This window comes from Pleurodeles waltl, chromosome 8 (assembly GCF_031143425.1).
Source record: "Pleurodeles waltl isolate 20211129_DDA chromosome 8, aPleWal1.hap1.20221129, whole genome shotgun sequence".
In the NCBI taxonomy this organism is placed as follows: domain Eukaryota; kingdom Metazoa; phylum Chordata; class Amphibia; order Caudata; family Salamandridae; genus Pleurodeles; species Pleurodeles waltl.
In genome coordinates this window covers 78,363,563-78,384,440 of record NC_090447.1, presented here as the reverse complement: position 1 = coordinate 78,384,440, position 20,878 = coordinate 78,363,563, and the positions used below count along the sequence as shown (strand labels likewise).

General features: G+C 45.5%; 1 protein-coding gene across 15 annotated transcripts in view; it reads right to left on the bottom strand.

Annotated features, from left to right (window-relative positions):
* The window catches only part of ARAP1 (ArfGAP with RhoGAP domain, ankyrin repeat and PH domain 1), a 720,258-nt gene that overhangs the window by 272,678 nt on the left and 426,702 nt on the right, over positions 1–20,878 (bottom strand). For 13 of the 15 annotated variants that reach the window (XM_069203774.1, XM_069203773.1, XM_069203771.1 and 10 more), the window contains one exon: positions 15,748–15,857. In XM_069203774.1, coding sequence (XP_069059875.1) covers positions 15,748–15,857 — 110 coding nt within the window. Of the gene's footprint in view, positions 1–975; positions 996–2,478; positions 2,714–15,747; positions 15,858–20,878 lie in introns of those variants that run through there. The other 2 variants (XM_069203785.1, XM_069203786.1) reach the window with 2 other exon arrangements.

The following is a 20,878-nucleotide window of genomic DNA, read 5'->3' as shown; positions in this document are numbered from 1 at the left end:
GCACATTTAAAAGTGTAACGACAGGCGGTCTGGAAACCAGCCCAGGTTGTGAGCAGCCAGAATTAAAAATACCAGCACGAGCCGCCTTACCACACTCTCGTAGCGGAGAGAATTGCTTATTGTTTTATATTTCTTTAAAACGTTCACAATTGTTTTTTTTATTATCCTAAAAGTAACCTCCATGGCTGACGTGATAAAGTTACTAGCCATTCCAAAATATATCACAAGCAGAAGGATATATTACACCCTTGCTCAACCGTCCCTAACTTACTTCCAGGATGATTTCAGTTCCAGCGTACTCCTGCACTCGGGTATACTACAGGGGCGTGTCGGGGGAGTAAGGCAGATAAGCCAGCAATTCCCACCACAATTCTATGGTCAGTTAACTTCCCAGCTCTTCTTTGGCTTATAATAATAAAAACTGACTTCTGCATTCAGCCTTTTCGGCCTATCGTTCGCATTTATTAACACGTAATCTAATTGGATAATCATTTCGTGGGTCGTGAAGGATGAAAGGCTGAGTGGGCCCTTCTGGGATCTGTGATCTACAGGTCGCACACAGAAGGCAGCAGTGACTGCTTAACTCTGACACCCTTACTGAGTAACAAGATGCAATAACCAGATCTGAAGTACAAATAAAGAGATTTTAACATGCACTAAGTAGGCCCATCTACATGAGGTTTATCAGTTGACTCAATGCCAATACGAGCGTAATGGTGACATATTCCAAATCTGAGTTTTCTTGTATAAAACATTGTTTTAATTTGTATTAATGCAATTGGAGCGACGTGAACCAGGACTACAACCCCCAGAATAGATAAAGCTGTGAAACTAAACTCCAGGAGCGGAGCACTGCGCCCTTCTGACATTGAGCCGGCTGCCAGCGTTGCATCTTTATAACTAGAAGGCATGCCCCCAGGTGGGCATACAGAATATTAACGGTCATAATAGGAAACCTGGAACATTCTAACTCACGTGTATGACAGGCCTAGATCTCACATCCTGTGCGAATTAATCCCCTCGCCCCACGGGATCTGAACCCGCACTCAGCCTCCGGAAAAAATGCACATGCAGTTACAGCCATCCATCATTGCCAAGTTTTCCACTTCCATTTATCATTAGCTGTTCAAAGCAATTTTTACATTGCATTCTGGGACTTGAGGTCCTGTTCAGTTCAATGTAAAACGTGGACTACAAGCCCCAGGATGCAAAGAACAACCTGGACTGGAGAAGTTAGTCAGGAATGTCTCTTAGAGACTTGAAACCTATAGTTCATCACTGCAGCGCTAAAACGTTCCACCGGAGATGCACACGGCTGTCCCTCAAACCTGCATCCCCCATCAAGAACCCCTGGTCACGTGGTAAGTCACCCAATGAGTTCTCAGCCTAACAAAGATATCAAGAGAACACAGCTCCAATCCACCCAACACCGGCTAGACGGGAAACAGACCACCGCCGCCTCTCGGGTCCCAGGCACAGTACCAGCACCAGGGCTTTAAGAGTGCCGGGGCCTGTCGGTGCCCAGCACCTGCAGTTTTAAAAACCACATGCTGTGACGGGTCCCCATCAGGCTTGCCATTTTTACCCTCAAATCAGGGTGAAAAAAAATCTTAACTGGGCAGCAGCACCAGCCTTCACTGTAGGGTGACCAGACGTCCCGGATTTCTCCGGACAGTCCCGGTTTTTAGAGGACTGTCCCGGTGTCCCGACGCTTCTCCTAATTTTAAATAAACGTATTTGTTTTGGGGACAAAGGCCATATTATTAAATAAATGTCCCGGTTTTTGGGACAAAGGTCAGATCATCTAGGGAAGCATAAGTTAAAGAGGCCTACAAAGTATGAAATAATTAGAGTACTTTATCTGTTACTGTCAGGCAACACAGTCCCCTGTCTGCTCCCAGCAGAGAAACGGAGGAGGGAGCAGGGAGAGGTGGGTGGGGGCAGGGTGGGGGTTCAGGGTGGGAGGTTAAGCCAAAGCTAATTTCATATATATAAATGGCCTTGTACGGGTGTGCTACGCAAAAAAAAACTGGACAGGCCATATATAAAAGTGAGTAATGTCTTTAGTCCTTCTTTTATGTCTGGCCTGTCCCGGTTTTTGCTCCTCAAAATCTGGTCACCCTACTCTGATGTAACTTCAAGAAGGCTCGTTATCGTTTTTTTCCCACAGTCTCCTCATTTCATAAGTGAAGCATTTTCGATATTACAAAGAATACAGTCGTTGTCACTTATTTACCTTTTGCAGCAAAGCCAATAGTCCTGGCTTGTTTAAGGTGTGACCTCAGTTGTTGCATTGTGTCTGCACGCAATAAAAGAAAGACAACAACATACCAGTCGGGCACCCCACTGTGCTAACCAGAGAGTATTAGTTCACGGCTCTAGGACAAGCTACTTGAGGCAACCCCCAGAATGTTCATCCTACTTAAAGCCCCGCGCAGCACCTCTGTGCCGACCCCCAAGCACCCCTCGCATCCTTACCTGCCCGGAGGTGGCTGCGGGCAGGAGACCCCTCTGCGGAGGACATGTTCCAGTGAGTGTGGAAGAGGGGCTCTCAGGGCATCTTCAGGGGTGGGGGCAGAAGCCCCCCCCCCCTAGGGAAGTAAACAGAGGCACTCGCCAGAGGTGACATCACTGGGACTGGGTGGTCGCCAAGCAACAAGTGAAAGGAGGGGGGCCTCTAGGAATGTGAGCCAACTCCCCAGAGCTGCACGAGAGCACTGCCTCACATAGAGGAGAAACACGACTCCTCCCCCCGTAACCCCAGCCCCCTCACCCCAACTATACACACACGGCGGTTTTCACATGTTATGACTAAGGTTTTATCCACCACTGCAAAGCATGCTGGATACTGTAGTCTCGTGCATGTGATGAGGAATACAATGATTTGACGCTGCAGATAAATTCTGATCTTGAGAAGACCCCGACATAGCTGAATATCCAACAGCCTGATAAAAAACTATGGAACCTTTCTGGAAAATTCTGCTGCAAAAAGCAATTATTTACCTACCTATCAAACAAGCATTGCTACTAAAGCCAATATATCTGGCGTTGGCAAGCTTGCCATTTTTTGGTAACCCTATGCCATAGACATTAAAAGTGTAAAGGTAATATAACTGCAGAAATGCCAAAATATGGTGTTCACGTCTTTGAAAAAGTAAATAATAAAGATCCATTGGAAAAATAAATAAAAAAGAAACAACATCAAATATTGCCCTATCAGCCCCCGCACGATGTGGACTGCTTGCAAGGTGGGTGTGCCCGTGTTTAAGAGCAAATGGCCAACACCCACAGTGAGGCGAGCCAATGGTTAAAGGGGCTGACCCACTGCCGCGTGACGTAGGCTGCGGTGGGCGGAAGCAAAATGTTAATGACACTTGAACAAACCAATGAACATAGAGTGCTGACCAAAAGCCCCTTAATGTACATATCTGTATGTATTTTCATTACGACTTTTTTGGAAAAAGAAGAGGCTGGAGAAACAGCTAAAGCAGCCCCTAGAGCAGAATTTAAGAAAGTGATGCTAACTGAGGGACCCTTCCGCCATGTGGGGGTTCGATTCACCTCTTGCTGCAATCAATCAATCAATCAGGGATTTGTAAAGCGCACTACTCACCCGTGAGGGTCTCAAGGCGCTGAGGAGGGAAGGGGGAAGGTGCTGCTAACAGCCAGGTCTTGAGAAGTTTCCTGAAGGTAAGGAGGTCTTTGTCTGGCGCAGGTGGGTGGGAAGAGTGTTCCATGTTTTGGCTGCGAGGTGAGAGAATGATCCACCGCCGGTTGTAGTTCTGCGGACACGTGTGACAATTGCGAGGTTGGCAGAATGGAGATGCCGGGTCGGCGTGTAGAAGGAGAGTCATCTGTTGAGGTATTCTGGTCCGGTGTTGCGTAGTGCTTTGTGAGCGTGGGTGAGGAGTTTGAAGGTGATTCTCTTGTTGACTGGGAGCCAGTGCAGGTTTTTCAGGTGGTCTGTGATGCGGCAGTGGCGGGGGATGTCCAGGATGAGGCGTGCGGAGGCGTTCTGGATGCGTTGTAGCCTCTTCTGGAGTTTGGCCGTGGTTCCTGCGTAGAGGGCATTGCCGTAGTCCAGTTTGCTGCTTACGAGGGCTTGGGTGACTGTTCTTCTGGTTTTGGTGGGTATCCATTTGTAGATCTTTCGGAGCATGAGGAGGGTGTTGAAGCAGGAGGAGGAGATGGCGTTGACTTGCTGGGTCATGGATACTGAGGGGTCCAGGATGAATCCTAGGATGCATGCGTGGTCGGTGGGAGTCGGAGCGGTTCCGAGAGTGGCAGGCCACCAGGAGCCATCCCATTCGGAGGGGGTGGAGCCGAAGATGAGGACTTCCGTCTTGCAACAGGAGAGGGTGGGATTAAACAATGTCCAGCGCTGCTTTACAATACGGGTCCAGCTCCTAATGAATGGTGGGAAACCATTGGATTTCCCCTCATTCTCTTCCTCCACCTACAATCATAGATTTTTTCAGGACCGGAGGCTTCGGATTACGCTTTCTCTTTCTTTACTGTCAACACACAGCAGCCAATAAAAAACAAAACTACGTTTCCCAAAGGCTTAGCAGCCTCGTTATGACCCCCAATCAGGGCCCACCATCCAGTATATATATCTTACACACTAAAATCCGTCCTCTTTCCTTGTTGCTTCAACGCAGAGCTAAGTACGTTCATAGTTTTCTATACAACTTCGTTGTTACTAATTTCTTTGAATTGCACGATCGGTGCGGCTTATTGCCTTCAGGCATCTTATCTTTAGTGTTTATTTAATGCGCTCGAAGCGCACATGCCAAATTTGCATCGGCGTTGCTTTCAGCTGATTTTTTTTTTAACGCCAGTGAGGAGTGTAAGGGGAAGCGACGGCCTGGAGCAGTCCTCTTAATATCGCTGCTCTCGCGCATGCGCACAGACCCGTTTTTGGGATTGGTGCGAGCGCGTCTTAGCGATAGACAGAGATTTCACCGGTTTGCTCCATGCAGCGTACTGGACAACATGGCACAACAATATCCTGATGAAGACCAGTATGGGGAATATGAGGCTGGGCATTATGACCAGCACATGGAAGAGCGCCTTGTGGAGGCTTCAGACTTCCACGTTCAGGATCTAGTAAACAAAGCTTTAGTGAAAGCCGTGCGCCCGTTTGCACAACCTAATTTCAACTATGAAGTTATGCGCTTTGGTGCAGGCTCGGGGAACCCCACCCCTGTAGAAGTCAACAATATAAATGAGCCTGGCTGGTCATCTTATGACCCTGTGGAAGAGACCATTAGCGTGGTCCTGAATGATCACAAATATGATGCTTTCAGGAGTCACAAAACTACTAATTCCTTTAAAAATCTTCAAAATACGACAGATAAGTCCAATTCTTCTGATTCGGATGTTGATTCTACGCGTGACAAACCCATGCGCAATCGCAAACGTAAGGCTCATCGTGCCGAGGAACCTTTGATTCCCCCACCTAGTAAGAATTTACAATTTGATCCTGAGGCCATAATACACCCCAGGTCCACGGAATGGACCCCATGTCAAGAAGTGGCAGGGTATGGTCAATCAAGACTCCGGAAGAGTTTTGAGAAGACATTTGCAAAACCCTGCGGTCTGAGTGCCCTCGCCCGGCTCTCTCTGGAAAGGTTGCAGAAACCCCGGAACTCGACCCTCATATGGTAACCTTTCTGAAGAAATATACCAAGGATCCGAAAAAGGGTATTGATAGAGCCTGGCGGGATGTCAGGACAAGTTATTGGACATTTCGGGGCCCCTCACTAAAATTTTAAAGTTGGCGGTACAGGCCAAAGAGACACAAGAAGAAATAGACCCTAATGTCCTGTTAGAATGGGCTCAGAGGGCCATCTGATTATTAGAGAACACCTATTGTTTGATTTCCACGGAACGTAGAAAGTCTTGTTTGCTACGCATTAATCCAAAATTGGCAGAGTTAGTGTCATCTGATGCTCGTCCAGTGGCTAACGGACTATTGTTTGGCGACAGGTTCATCAAGGATCTGGCCAAATATATGGCTACCTTCTCGGCTCTGGAGAAAACCCAAACTTCAATTGAGAAGGTATTTAACTGTGGCCTTTTTTTCGCAGAGCCGGACGCTTCGGAGGTTGAGAGCCAGGCTGGTTCACTCCCCAGACCTCCCGTCCATACTATTGAGGTAGGGGGGCCTCTGGCTATCAAAACAACTTTAATTTCTACATCCCAAAGAGGCCGAGGCTACAGGGGTCACAATCCCAAAGGACATCACAGAGGAGAGCACTACAACCAAACTTCCTCTCAAGCAGGTAACAATTCTTCCTCCTGGGGGAGTAATATTGGGGGGCAGAGTGAGTATGTTTGTACACAATTGCTCTTTGATCACACAGGATGTGTGTGTTCTAGAGACAGTAACAAGCTACCATCTAGAATTTTTTTCAACCCCGAGCAAACGTTTATTTCGCCTCCTCTCAGTTTTTCCCAACAAGAGAGTAATTTTTTAGATCGAGAAGTAGAAGCTCTTCTTCAAAAAGGAGCCATTGTTCCTTCTCATCCTCATCCCAGAGGGTTTATCAGTACGATCTTTCTGGTCCAAAAGAAAGGATGGGGTTCTTGCTTGGTGCTCAATCTTCATCAGTTCAATGCGTGGATTGTGTACCAACATTTCAAAATGGAGGGCATTCATCTCCTCCGAGATCTTCTGTTAGGAAATTGGTTGGTCCGTTTGGACCTCAAGGACGCCTATCTGACCATTCCTATTTTTGCTCCTCATTGCCATTTCCTTCAGTTCTTCTGGCGGAAAGTGTCACGAGTTCTCAGCTCTTCCCTTCGGACTGTCTTCTGCCCCTTGGTGTTTCACCAAGATCATGTGTCCAGTTGTGCAGTGGCTCAGAGAAAAAGGTGTGCACCTCATAGTCTATCTAGACGACATTCATATCATGACGCAAGAAAAGCGTCTCGTAACTCTACACCTTTCCTGGATGATTCAGCTTCTTCAAGATTTGGGCTGCATTATAAACATGGTGAAATCACAACTAGATCCCTCCCAAAAGATAGATTTTTTGGGGTTCAAGATAGATACCATTTCAACCCAATTGAAACTCCTTTTGACCAAGAGACTGGTTATCAAGAAGGAGTTGAAGAAAGCATTGTCTGCTCCTTCGATTTCCTTGAGGGTACTTGCCCGATTAGTAGCCTTCCTGGCTTCATCTATTCAAGCCATCTTTCCAGGCCCTCTGCATTATCGCACTCTTCAGAGATTGAAGATTATGCATCTCCGCAGGGGCCTATCTTATTCGGAACTGATTATTTTGTCACAGGAAGCCCGAACAGAGCTTCAATAGTGGTTGAATCATATGGACGCCTGGAATGGCAAGGCAATTTTTGCCTCGGTTCCGGAGATTGTCATAGAATCGGATGCCAGCAGATGAGGCTGGGGAGCCAGATGTGGACAAATGGAGACAGGGGTTTGGTGGTCCCCGGAAGAACTTCAACTGCACACCAAATGTCTAGAGCTTCTAGCAGGCTCGTTTGCTGTGAAGACACTGTCCCCGGTCAAGTCAAAATGTTGTATCCTTTTGAAAATGAACAACATATCGGCAGTGAGGTATAACAACAAACTTGGGGGGGCACGGTCCAGAATGCTAGTGGAAATTGCGAAGGATTTTTGGCACTTCTGTCTAGGTCTCCATATTTCAATCACAGCAGAGTACATCCCAGTCAAGGTGAATGTAGTAGCAGATTGGAATTCTCGATACCTTCAAGATGTCAGCGATTGGGGGTTACATCCCCGAGTATTTCAGTTTCTGAGTCTTCTTTGGGGTCCTTGCTCGGTAGATCTGTTGGCGTCCCGCCTGAATGCTCAACTTCCACGTTTTTACAGCTGGAGACCGGATCCGATGGCTCTCAGCTCGGAAGCCTTCCTTCAGTCTTGGACGGGGGAATTGAATTAGGCGTTTCTCCCCTTTTCCATGATTCACCGAGTTCTCTCCCAGGTCCTTTGTCAGAAGGTGGAAATTATCCTAGTAACCCCATGCTGGAAAGCTCAATCATGGTTTCCTGTGGCATTGTCCCTTTGTTGTACTGTCCCAGTTCGAATTCGTAGATTGGAGGATCTTCTATTGGACCCGATAGGGCATCCACATCCTCTCATTCTGGAGTAGCAATTGTCACTCATGGCATGGTGAATTTCAGGGGATCAGAACAAATCTTAGAGGTTTCGGAGGACACTAGATTCTTTCTATCTCAATCCTGGGTGCCTAGTACACATAAAAGATATGCTTCCGCCTGGAAACGATGGCTGGATTGCTGCAGTCGCAGGAGTGTGGATCCCCTGGGGGCCTCAGTGCAAATGATTGCTAATTTCTTATCCCAGTTAGCAGCTTAAGGTTTAGCTTACAGAATGATTAACAATTTTAGGTCGGCTATTTCAGCCAAACATCCTCGAGTGGATGGTAAGCCTGTTGGGGAGCATCCATTAATTTGTAAGTTACTACGTGGTATCCAGTTGGTACGTCCCTCTCAACCAAAATATTCTTCCTTGTGGGACGTTAATATAATTTTGAAATTCTTAGTAGCATGGTTAGCTAATGAGGGTTTATCACGAAAACAGTAATCGGCAAAACTAACTGTGTTACTTTGTCTGATTTCATGTCGGAGAGTGTCTGGCGTCAAAGCACTGAACATTGCAGGTAGGGTTTTTACTCCTACAGGAGTTTCTTTTTGGATTTCAAAACACACAAAATCGAATTCTACATGTATTTCTTATCCAAGTTTTAGAGACAACGCTAAATTATGTGTGGTGAGCTGTTTAAATGTGTACGAGAATGTCACCAGTGAATTCCGCAGGGATCATTCTGGGCAATTATTGATTTCATTGCAAAAACTCTTTAGTCCTGTGTCTTCAGCGACCTTAGCTAGATGGGTCAGGTGGTTATTACAAGAAGCAGGAATAGATATTTCTGTTTTTGGGGCACATTCTCCTAGAGGCGCTATGGCCTCAAAAGCCTTTAATTCAGGCTCCAGATTGGAAGATATTATGACAGCGGCAGATTGGTCATCTGATTCTAATTTTAAGTTGTTTTATCATAAACCAATTGTAGATGTAGCTTCCGGGGTTATAGCTCAGCTTTAAACTAGCATAATCCGAAGCCTCCGGTCCTGACATACAATCAAAAGGTTTCTAGCTTGCCTGGCAAGAAGTTTCAATTCTATTAAGGACACGGAGGCGGGGATTATCCTGCCCGTGATATGGGTAACATTTGGAGTTAATGTCTATGGCATATTGTGTTATGATATAAAGTTTTCCCACCCACTGTAATATGATGCATTTTCTCATCTTTGAGATGTTACATCATTCTTTTCTTTTACAGATGAAAAGACTACTTGAAAGATGTTTGGGGAGATCTTCCTCAATTTCACCATGGAAAGCTGTTCTGTTGGGTTCTGAGTTGCACTGGTTGTGTTGTTTCGATTCCTTCACCAAGAAAAAAACATGGATGGGTGATACGGCTACATTGGTCGTTGTTGGTTCATGTCTTTGATTTTGGACTGAAATGAGTAAAGAAAGAAGACGGACTTTAGTGTGTAAGATCTATATACTGGATGGTGGGCCCTGACTGGGGGTCATAACGAGGCTGCTAAGCCTTTCGGAAATGTAGTTTTGTTTTTTATTGGCTGCTGTATGTTGACAGTAAAGAAAGAGAAAGCATAATCCTCGCGTCCGTCTTCTTAATAGAATTGAAAACTCTTGTTCTGCAAGCTAGAAATATTTTGATTCATACAAAGTGACAGCAACAGAAACAAGCATTGGCAAAGCAAATAGGTCTTGGCTACCTGAGATATGGTCTTTCTCAATGTTTTTTAGCCATGCTGTACAGCAAGCGATATGACGTGGCCAGTGCTGGCCGCACCATAGCTCTTTTTTTGTTATGGATGGCGGGTGAGGGCAAGCAACGACAATAGGTGGGGGCAAGGACAACAGGAGAGATGGATTAATGCCTGGCTGAATTTGTTTAAAAAAAAAAAAAGAGATATGACATGATAATCACTGGCCGAGCCATAGCGCTTTTTTTTCTTTGTTATGGCAGGTTTGGTTGAGCTAACATGGACAATGCAAGCAGGGTGGGATGGGGTAATCAACAACACAGAGGGCAAGAGGGAGCAAACATCAACAGGGACAGCAGGAGGAGGGGTCTGGCAACAATACAGAGAGTGGGAGGAGGCAAGCAATAACAGGAAGGGGCAAACATAGGGAGGGGACAAGCAACAACAGACAGCGGGAGGGGGAAACAACACGGACAGATGGAGGGGGCCAACAACCCGGACAGAGGAAGAGGGCAAACACACCACGGAGAGCGGGAAGGGGCAAACAACAACACAGACAGCAGATGGGGGCAGGCAACATGGACAGCAGGAGGAAGCAAACAACACGGACAACGGGAGGGGGCAAACAACAACACAGACAGCAGATGGGAGCAAGCAACACGGACAGCAGGAGGAAGCAAACAACACGGACAGCGGGAGGGGCAAACAACAACACAGACAGCAGATGGGGGCAGGCAACATAGACAGCAGGAGGAAGCAAACAACACGGGACAAAGGGGGGGGGGAACAACATGGACCGTGGGAGGGGGCAAACAACACAGACAGCGGGAGGGGGCAAACAACACGGACAGATGGAGAAGGCAAAAACAACATGGACAGCGTGAGGGGGCAAACAACAACACAGATTGCAGATGCAGGTCAACAACACGGACAGAAGGAGAGGGCAAAAACAACATATACAGCGGGAGGGGGCAAACAACAAAACAGATAGCAGATGGGAGCAAGCAAAAGTATGGACAGTGGATAAAGGCAAGCAACACTACGGACCGCAGGGGAGACCAGCAACATGAGACAGTTAGAGGAGAGCAGGTGGGGCAAACAACATTGCAAGGGTGGCAATCAACAACATTGACATAGGGAAAGGGTAAGCAATAACACGGACAGCAGGTGAAGGCAACATGATCGCTTGAGTGGACAGAAGCACACAAGTGAGCAAGAGCAGCAGAGTGCGGGGATGGCACATACGTGAAACAGGTTACAAACACATGCACTCTCACAAAGTGCTTCACAAAAAAGAAAAAGCTAGCTCCCAAAATGAGAGCAGTGGAACGACACAACCACTTGGGCTATGTTCCAGGGTGGGTCAAACAGAAGAAGAGGACATGAAGCCTGCATACATTAACAAAGTGATGCCTGTATGCACTAACAAATCAGAAGCCAGCAAATAAGAGTGATATCGAAGACATCGAATGGGTAAGCAATGGGCGGCTCTAATCCAACTGTAAGCTAACAAAATGTCTAGCAAGTGAAAGAGCATGTTATGCCGGAGGCAAGACCTAAAAATACAACCATGCCCACTTTCTCTAGCCATTTTCATAATAGGTTCAGCACCTGGTGACCCTAGTTTGTGTCCTGCTTATCTTGAGTGTCCCCAAATATTCTTCTACTAAACACACTGATTGAATTGAGCGTAATATTGAATAATTACAGCGCCCTGTAACTACGGTCTATAGCTAGCAAGCACATTCATGTTCTCAAACAATGCTCAGACTGCACCAGAACAAGCCGAGCTACAAATAACACCTGGGATTTCAACTTTTAATGCTTGTATTAAGCAGACACATTGAGGACTGATGGGCAGAAAGGGCATCTGCACAGTGTTCCTATGGGCGTCAGAGCCCGCATGTTTACACCAAAATACCTTACACTATACGCAGTAATGCAAATTGGGACATGAGCTATGCATTTACTCAGCAACAAGTCCCTTTAGTTTCTGCTTGCATAGAATTTAACTCCAAAGCAGGAATGCTATTCTGCAAAGAATTGCAATATTAAGCAAGCACTGGCAAAGCCAATGGGTCTGGTCTTTTACATACCATACTACTTACTACTTATAGCGTCTTTTACCAAGATGCAGTTTCAAGTCATTATAATGTGTCCCTTGAGTCAAAAGAAGCTGCTTCAAAGGCCTTTCAACAAGCTGAAGGTGTGTACAATTTGCACGTACACTTTTGCTACTGTTATTCATTTCACATGTTCAATGTAGGATAAATACATATACCAAAGGTAGTTTATGTTGAATTCCTATTGCAACTTGTAATGAATGTCTTGATTACAATGGGACTCGTGTCAATTGCACTTAGGGTTACAGCAGTGGCGTCCCTGCTGGTGCAGTCTTGAAAACAAAGGGCCAGATGTATCAAGGTTTTTTGCATTCGCAAACGGTGCGAATGCCCGTTTGCGAATGCAAAAAGCCAGTTCAGAATGTATGAAAGACATTCTGAACACAATTTTAAGGAATCGCTAAAATAGCAATTCCTTAAAACTGCGACCCTGTTTAGAAAGTCACAAATTGCGACTCTCTAAATAAGAAATCGCAAATAAGGATTCCTTATTTGCGATTTCTTAGCACATGTATGAAGCCATTCCTAAATGCGATTTGGGCATCTAGGAATCGCTATTTACCACCAGGTTGAACCTGGTGGGAACCATGTGCAAAATTTTAAAATGCATTTTTTAAATGTACATGTAAAGCACACCTTACATGTCCCAAAAAATAATTTTGGGGTGCAGCAGAGGGGGTCTTAGGCCCCCAGCACCCTGGGGTTTTGCATTTCCAAAATTGTGATTTCTGGTTCAGAAATTGCAATTTTGGAAATGCAAAAAATTCGCAGATATGGGCCAAGAGGCCCATAGGTGCGAATGGGGCCGGTATCACAATTTGCGATTCAGTAATAGCATTTGCGAATTTTAAGAAATCGCTATTACCGATTCTCAAATGTGAAACATGCCATTTTGCGAGTCGGAAATAGCGATTTCTTAAAAATCGCTATTTTCCGAATCGCAAAAGGCCTTCGTGATACATCTGGCCCAAAGTGCAAACAAGACTGATTCCTTCACAGTTCTAGATGTGTAGTAATTTACATTTTGAGCACATGGCCCACACTTGGTTTTCAGATTTACGTTGAACCTGGTGGTTGAGACAGTGAAAAAATGCACCACATTTTGGACATATCAGATGGTGGTTACAGGACAGGAAGACAATAACATCCTTGGGGAAAATATTAAATACGCGCAAGGCAAACCATACAAGTGTAGTCTGCCGTGCATAAATAAAGTAAGCACGCACAGGATTAGGAAACTATGAAATCATGCAGAAATTACACGCAGTTAAATTGGAAAGGTTTATGAATTAACCATACATTTAACTTTAAATTCAAAATGATATAGCTTTCTACCCAAAGACCTTGCAAAATAATCCTGAAGCGCCCTCTAGTGGTAAAATATAGCAAACTTTAATCCAGTCCAATAAAGAAATGAATCCCTGAACAGTCATGGTGATTTGGAACGTGGGGATTAGGAGGGTTTATTTTAGGGTATCCCGTTCGGGCGCAAGGAAGTTTATAATCAATCAAGATTTAAAGTAATGTGAGAATACCTCACCTTTGCACGCACAAATTCCACCAGGTACAGCCTGACAAATCTGTGCGAATTTTCCCTCCCTGATAATGTTCAACATATGTGTCTCTAATACAATACAATAGATTTATTGTTTGAGTAATAAAAATCATTACAATATGTGTGTGTATTAACTTACACCTTTGGGAGATATGAAATGGGGTTTCAGAGAAGGCAGTCATAAGGGTCCAGGGGTCTCTCCAAAGTCCCGGTTTTTCTGGCACATCCAGAACTCAGTGGCACAGAAAGGGCTCGGCCTAAACACGCCAAGGGGGAGATTCACCTCGTCCCACCAGTGTGTCAGAGCTTGGATCTGCTCCTGTACCAGCCCAGGATGAGCAGAACCCAGGAGTGACCTCTGACGTGGACCTGTTTTTTGTGAACACCATAGTGAAGAGCAGCTAACGTCACCTCATCCTGGTCCACGCAGCCCATCATTTAGTGACCCTTCCAACGCCACAAGGTGCGCTCGTTCTTGCAATGGTGAGAGCCAAAAAAAAACTCTGGGAGACAAGGCCGTGAAGGCTGGGATACTAGTCTAGACTGCACACCAACTTGAAGATATTCACTTCCGGGTCGACCTAGGCAGTGCAAGCATTTAATCCCCTCTTCTCAGTAAGAAATGTTAAACACTAGCTGGCCATTCCTCCACTTAGCTGTTTTCCTTCCCTTCCGTACTGCCTTTTCTGCTGCACTACCCCTCCTTGGCATCCAGAGGTTCTCTGCCAGGGCTCATGCCCTCCCTGGAGGTTGGCAAGTCATGAAACCAGGCTCTCTTACACCAAACATGTCACTCTCCTCTCCCATTCATACACTTATGCTTCTCTCTCTTATTGCGCTAACAAAGACCAGATGGGGCACATACATGACGAACCCGCCCACGCGTATGATCTGCTCCAGTTTTTCTCTCCTTTCTGGTATTCCCTCCCTCACATCTCCACTAGGTGGTTTTCCTAGTTTAAAATATTTTGCAGAGCAGGTGGGAGGGCTGGGGCTCCCAGCAGATCCATAACTTTCAGCTAAGCTTGCCACTGTGTGTGTCACCCGACAGTATTCCACGTATGGGTCCTTTAGTGGAAAATAAAGTTACTCTTGTTGGAGCCCGAGTGGAGTGCAGAAAGGGTTTACCTTTTCCAACCAGATATGCTGTTCCCTCTACAGGTGCGAGTAACTGTAGCGCCTGCCCCATCCCGGGAGCATGCAGGTGAATTACGCCACATAGGAGCTGCGGTCAAACATTACTTTATTCTTCAGCGTACACTCACTGTTCATTACTTCATACTTTCCGTTAACCACACCCTAACACCTCCCCACACATTACGTACTTCCTGTTCAGAGTCTGTCCAGAACCACGAGGATTCTAGTGCGCATGACATCAATATGCTACAGCACCCATTTCAGAAGCTCCGGAGTACTGTTGACAAAGTGCCACGTGACCAACACATGTGAGGAAAGCAGTGTCTGATTCAACGTGGCACCCATCGGAGCTACAGCACATATTACCAGGAACAACCGTTTTTCACGGTTAAAACTGATAACATTCCTTACCTAGACTGGTTTCTTTATGGACTGCAACACCAAAGACTTTGACAGCGTAAAGTAACGTAAGGTGAGGACACTCAAGGTTTCTTGGCACTATAGTACAGCAGCCGTTCCAGAGTCTCAAGCTGACCACGTACATAAATGATGTATAATACATTTAAAGGGAAATCACTGACGCAGTGCGTATATTTCCTGGATGAGAAGACCAGAAGCAATATCTTAAAAAGTAGCACAATTTGTGAGTTCCATGGATCCGATCACTCAGATACATTCGCTCAAAACTCTGGGTAACCAATGCATGATATCTGAAATAATGTAAATATCTTTTTGACTAAAAAAAGGTTGTATGTCACAATATCAACTACCAAAATTAGAACATTAATAATATGTCTCCTCGCCCTAAAAAATCTGGCACGATGGCAGCGGATAAAATCTGCAAAGAACCTCTGCACTGGGATCAAGTGCTATTTCGATCCAGGCTAGTTACGTTCTGGATTTTCTTTTCTTTAGGATAAATGTGTGCTTGTCGGGGGAGGATATGACCATGAAGCATTAGGTTAAAGGGCCTGAGGGTTTTTTAACCTGTGGAAGGTGAGAGAGATATCTGTCCAGATCTACTGAAGGTAGCTCGTGCCTGAGCATCTTATCGCGACTTCACCAGTTGGTCTCTCTCAATATAACGGGTGCGCATTACACACCTAGCTGTAGATGGGACTTCCCTACCTTTGGTGGATGTCATCGTAATCGCTGGAGCCCTCCTCGATCACATCCTCGTCACTCAGGTAGATGAGAGGCTTTTCAAGCTGCCCTCCTCTCATCACGACTGGTTCCTGCTGCAAAGAAGGAAACACAGGGTTCACTTTATATGTTAAAACAGTATAGGAAGACCTAGAGAACTAAACTGCAAAACTATACCAAGGTTGGGCAAACGTTCGATGATGTTTCATTGACCACTCACTAGGAAATAGCAGTGAGCCACAGAAAGCGAGCTGCCACGATCTCTTAGTTCAGATAATGCAGTGTTGAGAAGGCAATCCCTGCGGAAAGCGAATCGTACACACTACTCGCGAGGAGATGGCTGATGGCCACCTCCATCACACTGAGGGTGAATAATCCCAGCAACTGTGCCCTCTAGTCATTTCTTATGAACTTTAGTTAGCCTTACAGTTGCATAAACACTGTTTTATATAGTTCCAATATTTTCCTTGATGAGTTTTCGCATTTAAATAACACAAAAGACACACAAGTCACTCCAGGGAAGTAATCGCCAAGGCAAATGTTGAAGGCTAGCATTTTCCCGAAAGCGTGTACTTTATTCAACAGTAACAAAAACAAATATACCCATTTCTTAACCTCACAACAATCTCTGTGTTTAAATTCCTGCCACTCTCTTTCTTGAACCTATAAAGATTACTTCCACTATTGACTTTCTACGCAATGGCCCTCCTTTCCCATCCGCTCACCTTCTGTCCGGCACATCTCATATGTGCCATATGGTCACAAAATTGCTTTCTCCTTGGTGTAATTTGTGGATCTTCAAATTTCTTATTTCCTGCCTTTTTATTCTATTGATACAAAACGATCTCACCTCATACTATACATCTCACACCTTCCATGTTTAGATTATTTTACATTGTATAACGAACAGCGCACCAAATCCAGCTTTTCATTTAGACCCTTAGCCTTCACACCATTTTTTTTGTTAATCCAACATGCCTCACTTTGTCTCAATTCAATACTGTGATCTCCACTCTGGGATATTTTTATTTTACTTATAATGCTAATTACCTTTCTTTATTCACATTATAAAGCAAACCATAAAACACAAACATATAATAAGATACATACAATAAAGACAGAATAGTTCGTTTAATTAAAACATCGCATACCATTACAAATCATCCAAAAATACAAATTACAAAAAGTGCAGTCGGCGACAATGGGCACATTCCAATTCAGTGGTAAAAGTTCTGGCCGCCACCATTTTGAAAGAAACTTTAAAAACTATTTAATGCGGATATTATGTTGAATATAGGAGCTATACCAGTGTGTATCAGTCGCGGAGCCAGTTTTCATTTGTACCCAGCTAGTAAAGTTATGCTCACTAGTTGGAGCACAACGAAAACATCCTTTAATTACAGTGTAGAACTGTAGATCAATTAGGAAAATGCAGTGAGCATAGGCAGCCAGCAGGTGGCACCCAAGTGTTGTTGGTATGGCACAGTCCGGCATTGCATAACTTGGAATTCAATTAGGGGTAGCAGCTACTACTCCTGACCCTGCCTTGGCTACCCCCGTCTCAGGGGTCACGACTGCCGTGGTGGACTCAGAAGGCAAACAAGGCTCTCGGCGTCATGTTTATATTTTGTAATTTTCTCTAAACAAGGATGCTGAGGATCAACTACGGGTAGCACAGGAGTTCGTTCAATCCTGTTTGGTCATCCGGCGTCAAAGAGTGCTCGACGCCTTTCTGCCGCAACAAACTTGAACCTTCTGAATGCTACAGCCTTGGGCTCAGGCTTCTGAGAGGAGTCATCTTCACATCCAGGCCTCAGGCTCTCATAGCTGCCAAGTTTCCCAGGTCCACGCGTGATGTGCTGCTCCAGTCTAGTTTTTTTTTTCCCCTTTGAATTCTGGGACTTGTAGTCTTGTTTTATAATGAAATAAACAAACCTACATTTCCCAGAATTCAAAGACAAAACCTGGACTGGAGCAGCACATCACACATGGACCTGGGACAGGGCTGGTGGCTATCACGCAAAGGGTTGGGGTGGGGTCAGTCCGGGCTTTACAGCCCCAGAGCAGGTGGCAAGGATCAGAACGAAACTGATCTGTCTGAATTTCCCTGTAACTGTGGGAGAAGCTTGAGGTATGTCAGAGGAATAAAAAGAGGACTTTATAGTGACTTCAATAAATTACTTTTATTTTTGGCAGGGTGCCCAACACCTACAGCGTCTGCCGTGCCCTGCATAAAGGCTGGCAACTGACTAGTTAAACGAGCCCCATTTAGGTACATTGTGTGCATGTTTATCTCATGAGGATATCTTGAAATCAGGCCCTCTGGACCCACGTTGATCACCCAAATAAATTACACGCTTGTGGCAGATAAACTAAGGAGATTGTAAGTGTAGGAGAAAGAATACCATACTCAATTTCATTTGAGTTGTTAGATAATTAATAGGGGTGGGCGGTGAACTCCGTTCGCAGAGTTTTTTTCCAGTCCGCTCTGAAAAACTGCGCGCAGTGGAGGTTTTTTCGTGATTCGCGCGCGACAACATTAAGTTGGCGATCTCGAGCGAGGAAGATCTTACTCAGACCATCTCCCAGTCAGATTTCCCAACACAGGTGGTCACAGATGGTCGCTACCACTCGAGTTGATAAACCGTGCGTCTGCCTTGCGGAAGCTGCCGCTTGATTAGAAAATCTACTCGAGCAGGCAGAAAAGAAGCAGCGCCCTCTTGCGCTGCGCGTGGTGCAGTTTGTGCTGATTTTATAACGCGGGACAAATATCCGGGGCTAAAAATCAGCACGAACAGTGCGACCTAAACACACTCCACTGCTTGCAGAACTCCACGTAGCGCGGCAGAGTTTTGTGGCAACTTCGCGGAGTTCAGCACAGCTGAACTTCGAGAACTCCGCCCATGCCTAATAATTAAACCATGGCGTATGTGGAAAGACCTCAGATGTGCACCATGCTGTTGCTGAGGCACAGGGTGTGTTGCAGGCACGGTGTAAAACTGGTACAATCTTTACGAACAGAAATCAATTATTATACTAGAAAAATAATAAGTTTTGCCTCAAACTTAGAAAACCCGCTGACACAAGTAGTTTTTGTTGCTTTAAACTGACAGGTAGAGGAGTACATGCCCTTCTTAACTTGGAAAGTGTAACACTTTTCAGTGGTGCGCTATGTTCAGTAAGAGAGCGGTGGCACATCTCGGTCGCAGACAGGTATCCTGACATAGTGAGTACCTGCAATTTTATATTTCCATATCCCTCGCTGCTTTTCTGGAGTCAATCGGAGATATCACTTTTACTAGCCTGTTAGTACACTCACTTTAACTTAACTCTGCTTAGTGAGTAATTTGTGGTCATTCCAATCTGGAAAGTCTCAGCTATTGATCTGTACTCTGCATACAGCATTAAATAAACTTGAGTGTAGGTAATTAATAAAAACTCACTACATAAACTGCTGATTATTATATATAGAGAAGCTCCGATAAGCTATAAATATTGTTAGCACCCTCTGTGGACTGTTGGCTGCTGAACAGCCAATCAGAATGCTCACTTTGCAGACCGTACCCGGCATGGGCTTGCTGCAAACCCCAATAGAAGTCAATAACACAACGTCCAGTCAGTGTTCAGTATTCGAAAGAGAAAATAACCTTCACCTACATTACACACAACTTCATACTGTGTATAATGTTTTCTCTGGGGCAACCTCCTAAGATGTGGGTGGAAATCTCCCTCTCTGAGGATTCCTCTCTGGCAGAACATGAGGGGCAGGAATACATTGGGGGGGTGACATACTCAGTCGTGGATCTGATTTGAATATTCTCCCCTCCCTGTTGATATGGGCCCTGTTCCCCCCTTTGCAGGTTCCATTAGGTTAAACAGTACATTTTGTTGTGATTTCAATATCTGGGCAGGTCGTGCCTGCTTTGTTCAGACATTTCAGCTGGGGTGCACCGCTTGTGGTGTGTGCGCATCGCGGCACCCGGAGCACAGTGGGAGAGACCTCACCCCTAACCAGTTGACTGGTGTGTCATCGACTTCTACAGTGTTGGTGAAGTTTCCAGGTGAACAGATGCAGCACCAAAGAGGCTGCAATGGGGTTGCAGTGTTCCCGGCTTGGAGGATTTTGGACATTGGAGATCTTCTTAAAACCCAGACACAATATCCACAACCGAAACAAGGTGGATGCCCTCTCCTTGTGGGTAGTTAGATCCTGATGTAGGCCTCTTCGTCAACACAGTTCTCCTCCTGCCCCCAGCTTATATTTTGCTGGGATGGTGGACGCGGTTAGAATTCATCTAGCGCCTCAAGGTCTCGAGGTGCTCAAGTGTCACAGTGGAACTTAGACAGACTTGAGTTCCTCAGTGGGCTCCATCCGCAGGGGTACACTGTCTGTGCCCCATCTGGAGTCACTCTGGGGACTCTTGCCAAGACCCCGCCAATGTGGTGCTGGTCCTGCCTTGATGCACAGTAGGCGTCTTCAGCTCATCCCACATCAGCTTTGTTCACAACTATTTTTCTGAGCAGCTTCTCCCTTGTGTTAAGACACCTCCAGTGCTCCCTCTTGAGCAATCAGTCAGCTCTCTCCCTCAAAGCACAAGCCACAATCCAGTAAGACTCTCCTCGCAGTTCTGATCAAAGATTTCAGATCTCTAGCGAGTTGGCAATGTATACCCCACCATGAAGCACAGAGAGTTTCCTGTCACCACTGGAAGAGAGATCCTGGTTTACCAGAGAAAAATACTGGCACCCTGGCAGGAAGTTTCTGCCCATTCTTTATACTAAAGTTCCTCACAATAGTTGTGTACTCTAACAGCTCTGAAACCAGTCCTGGGCAATCCTGCCCCTTTTGATTATTCCACACAGTTTAGTCCAACAAATAACTTTATCACAGTGTGTTAGCAGGACGGTGGGTGTTGGGGTGGGGGTTTGGAGTCACTGGACAGGAAAAACCCAAAACAAGAGTACAAAACTAAGGTAGATTGTCTCATTTAACTACCTGTTAACCTGTGGGGGATACAACTTCCAAAGAACAATTAGCCAGGAAAGGGGGGAGGGAAACTCCCAAGCATCAAAGGGGCTTTCTGTGTCCTCTCCTCCACTCTGAGAAGTCGGACCC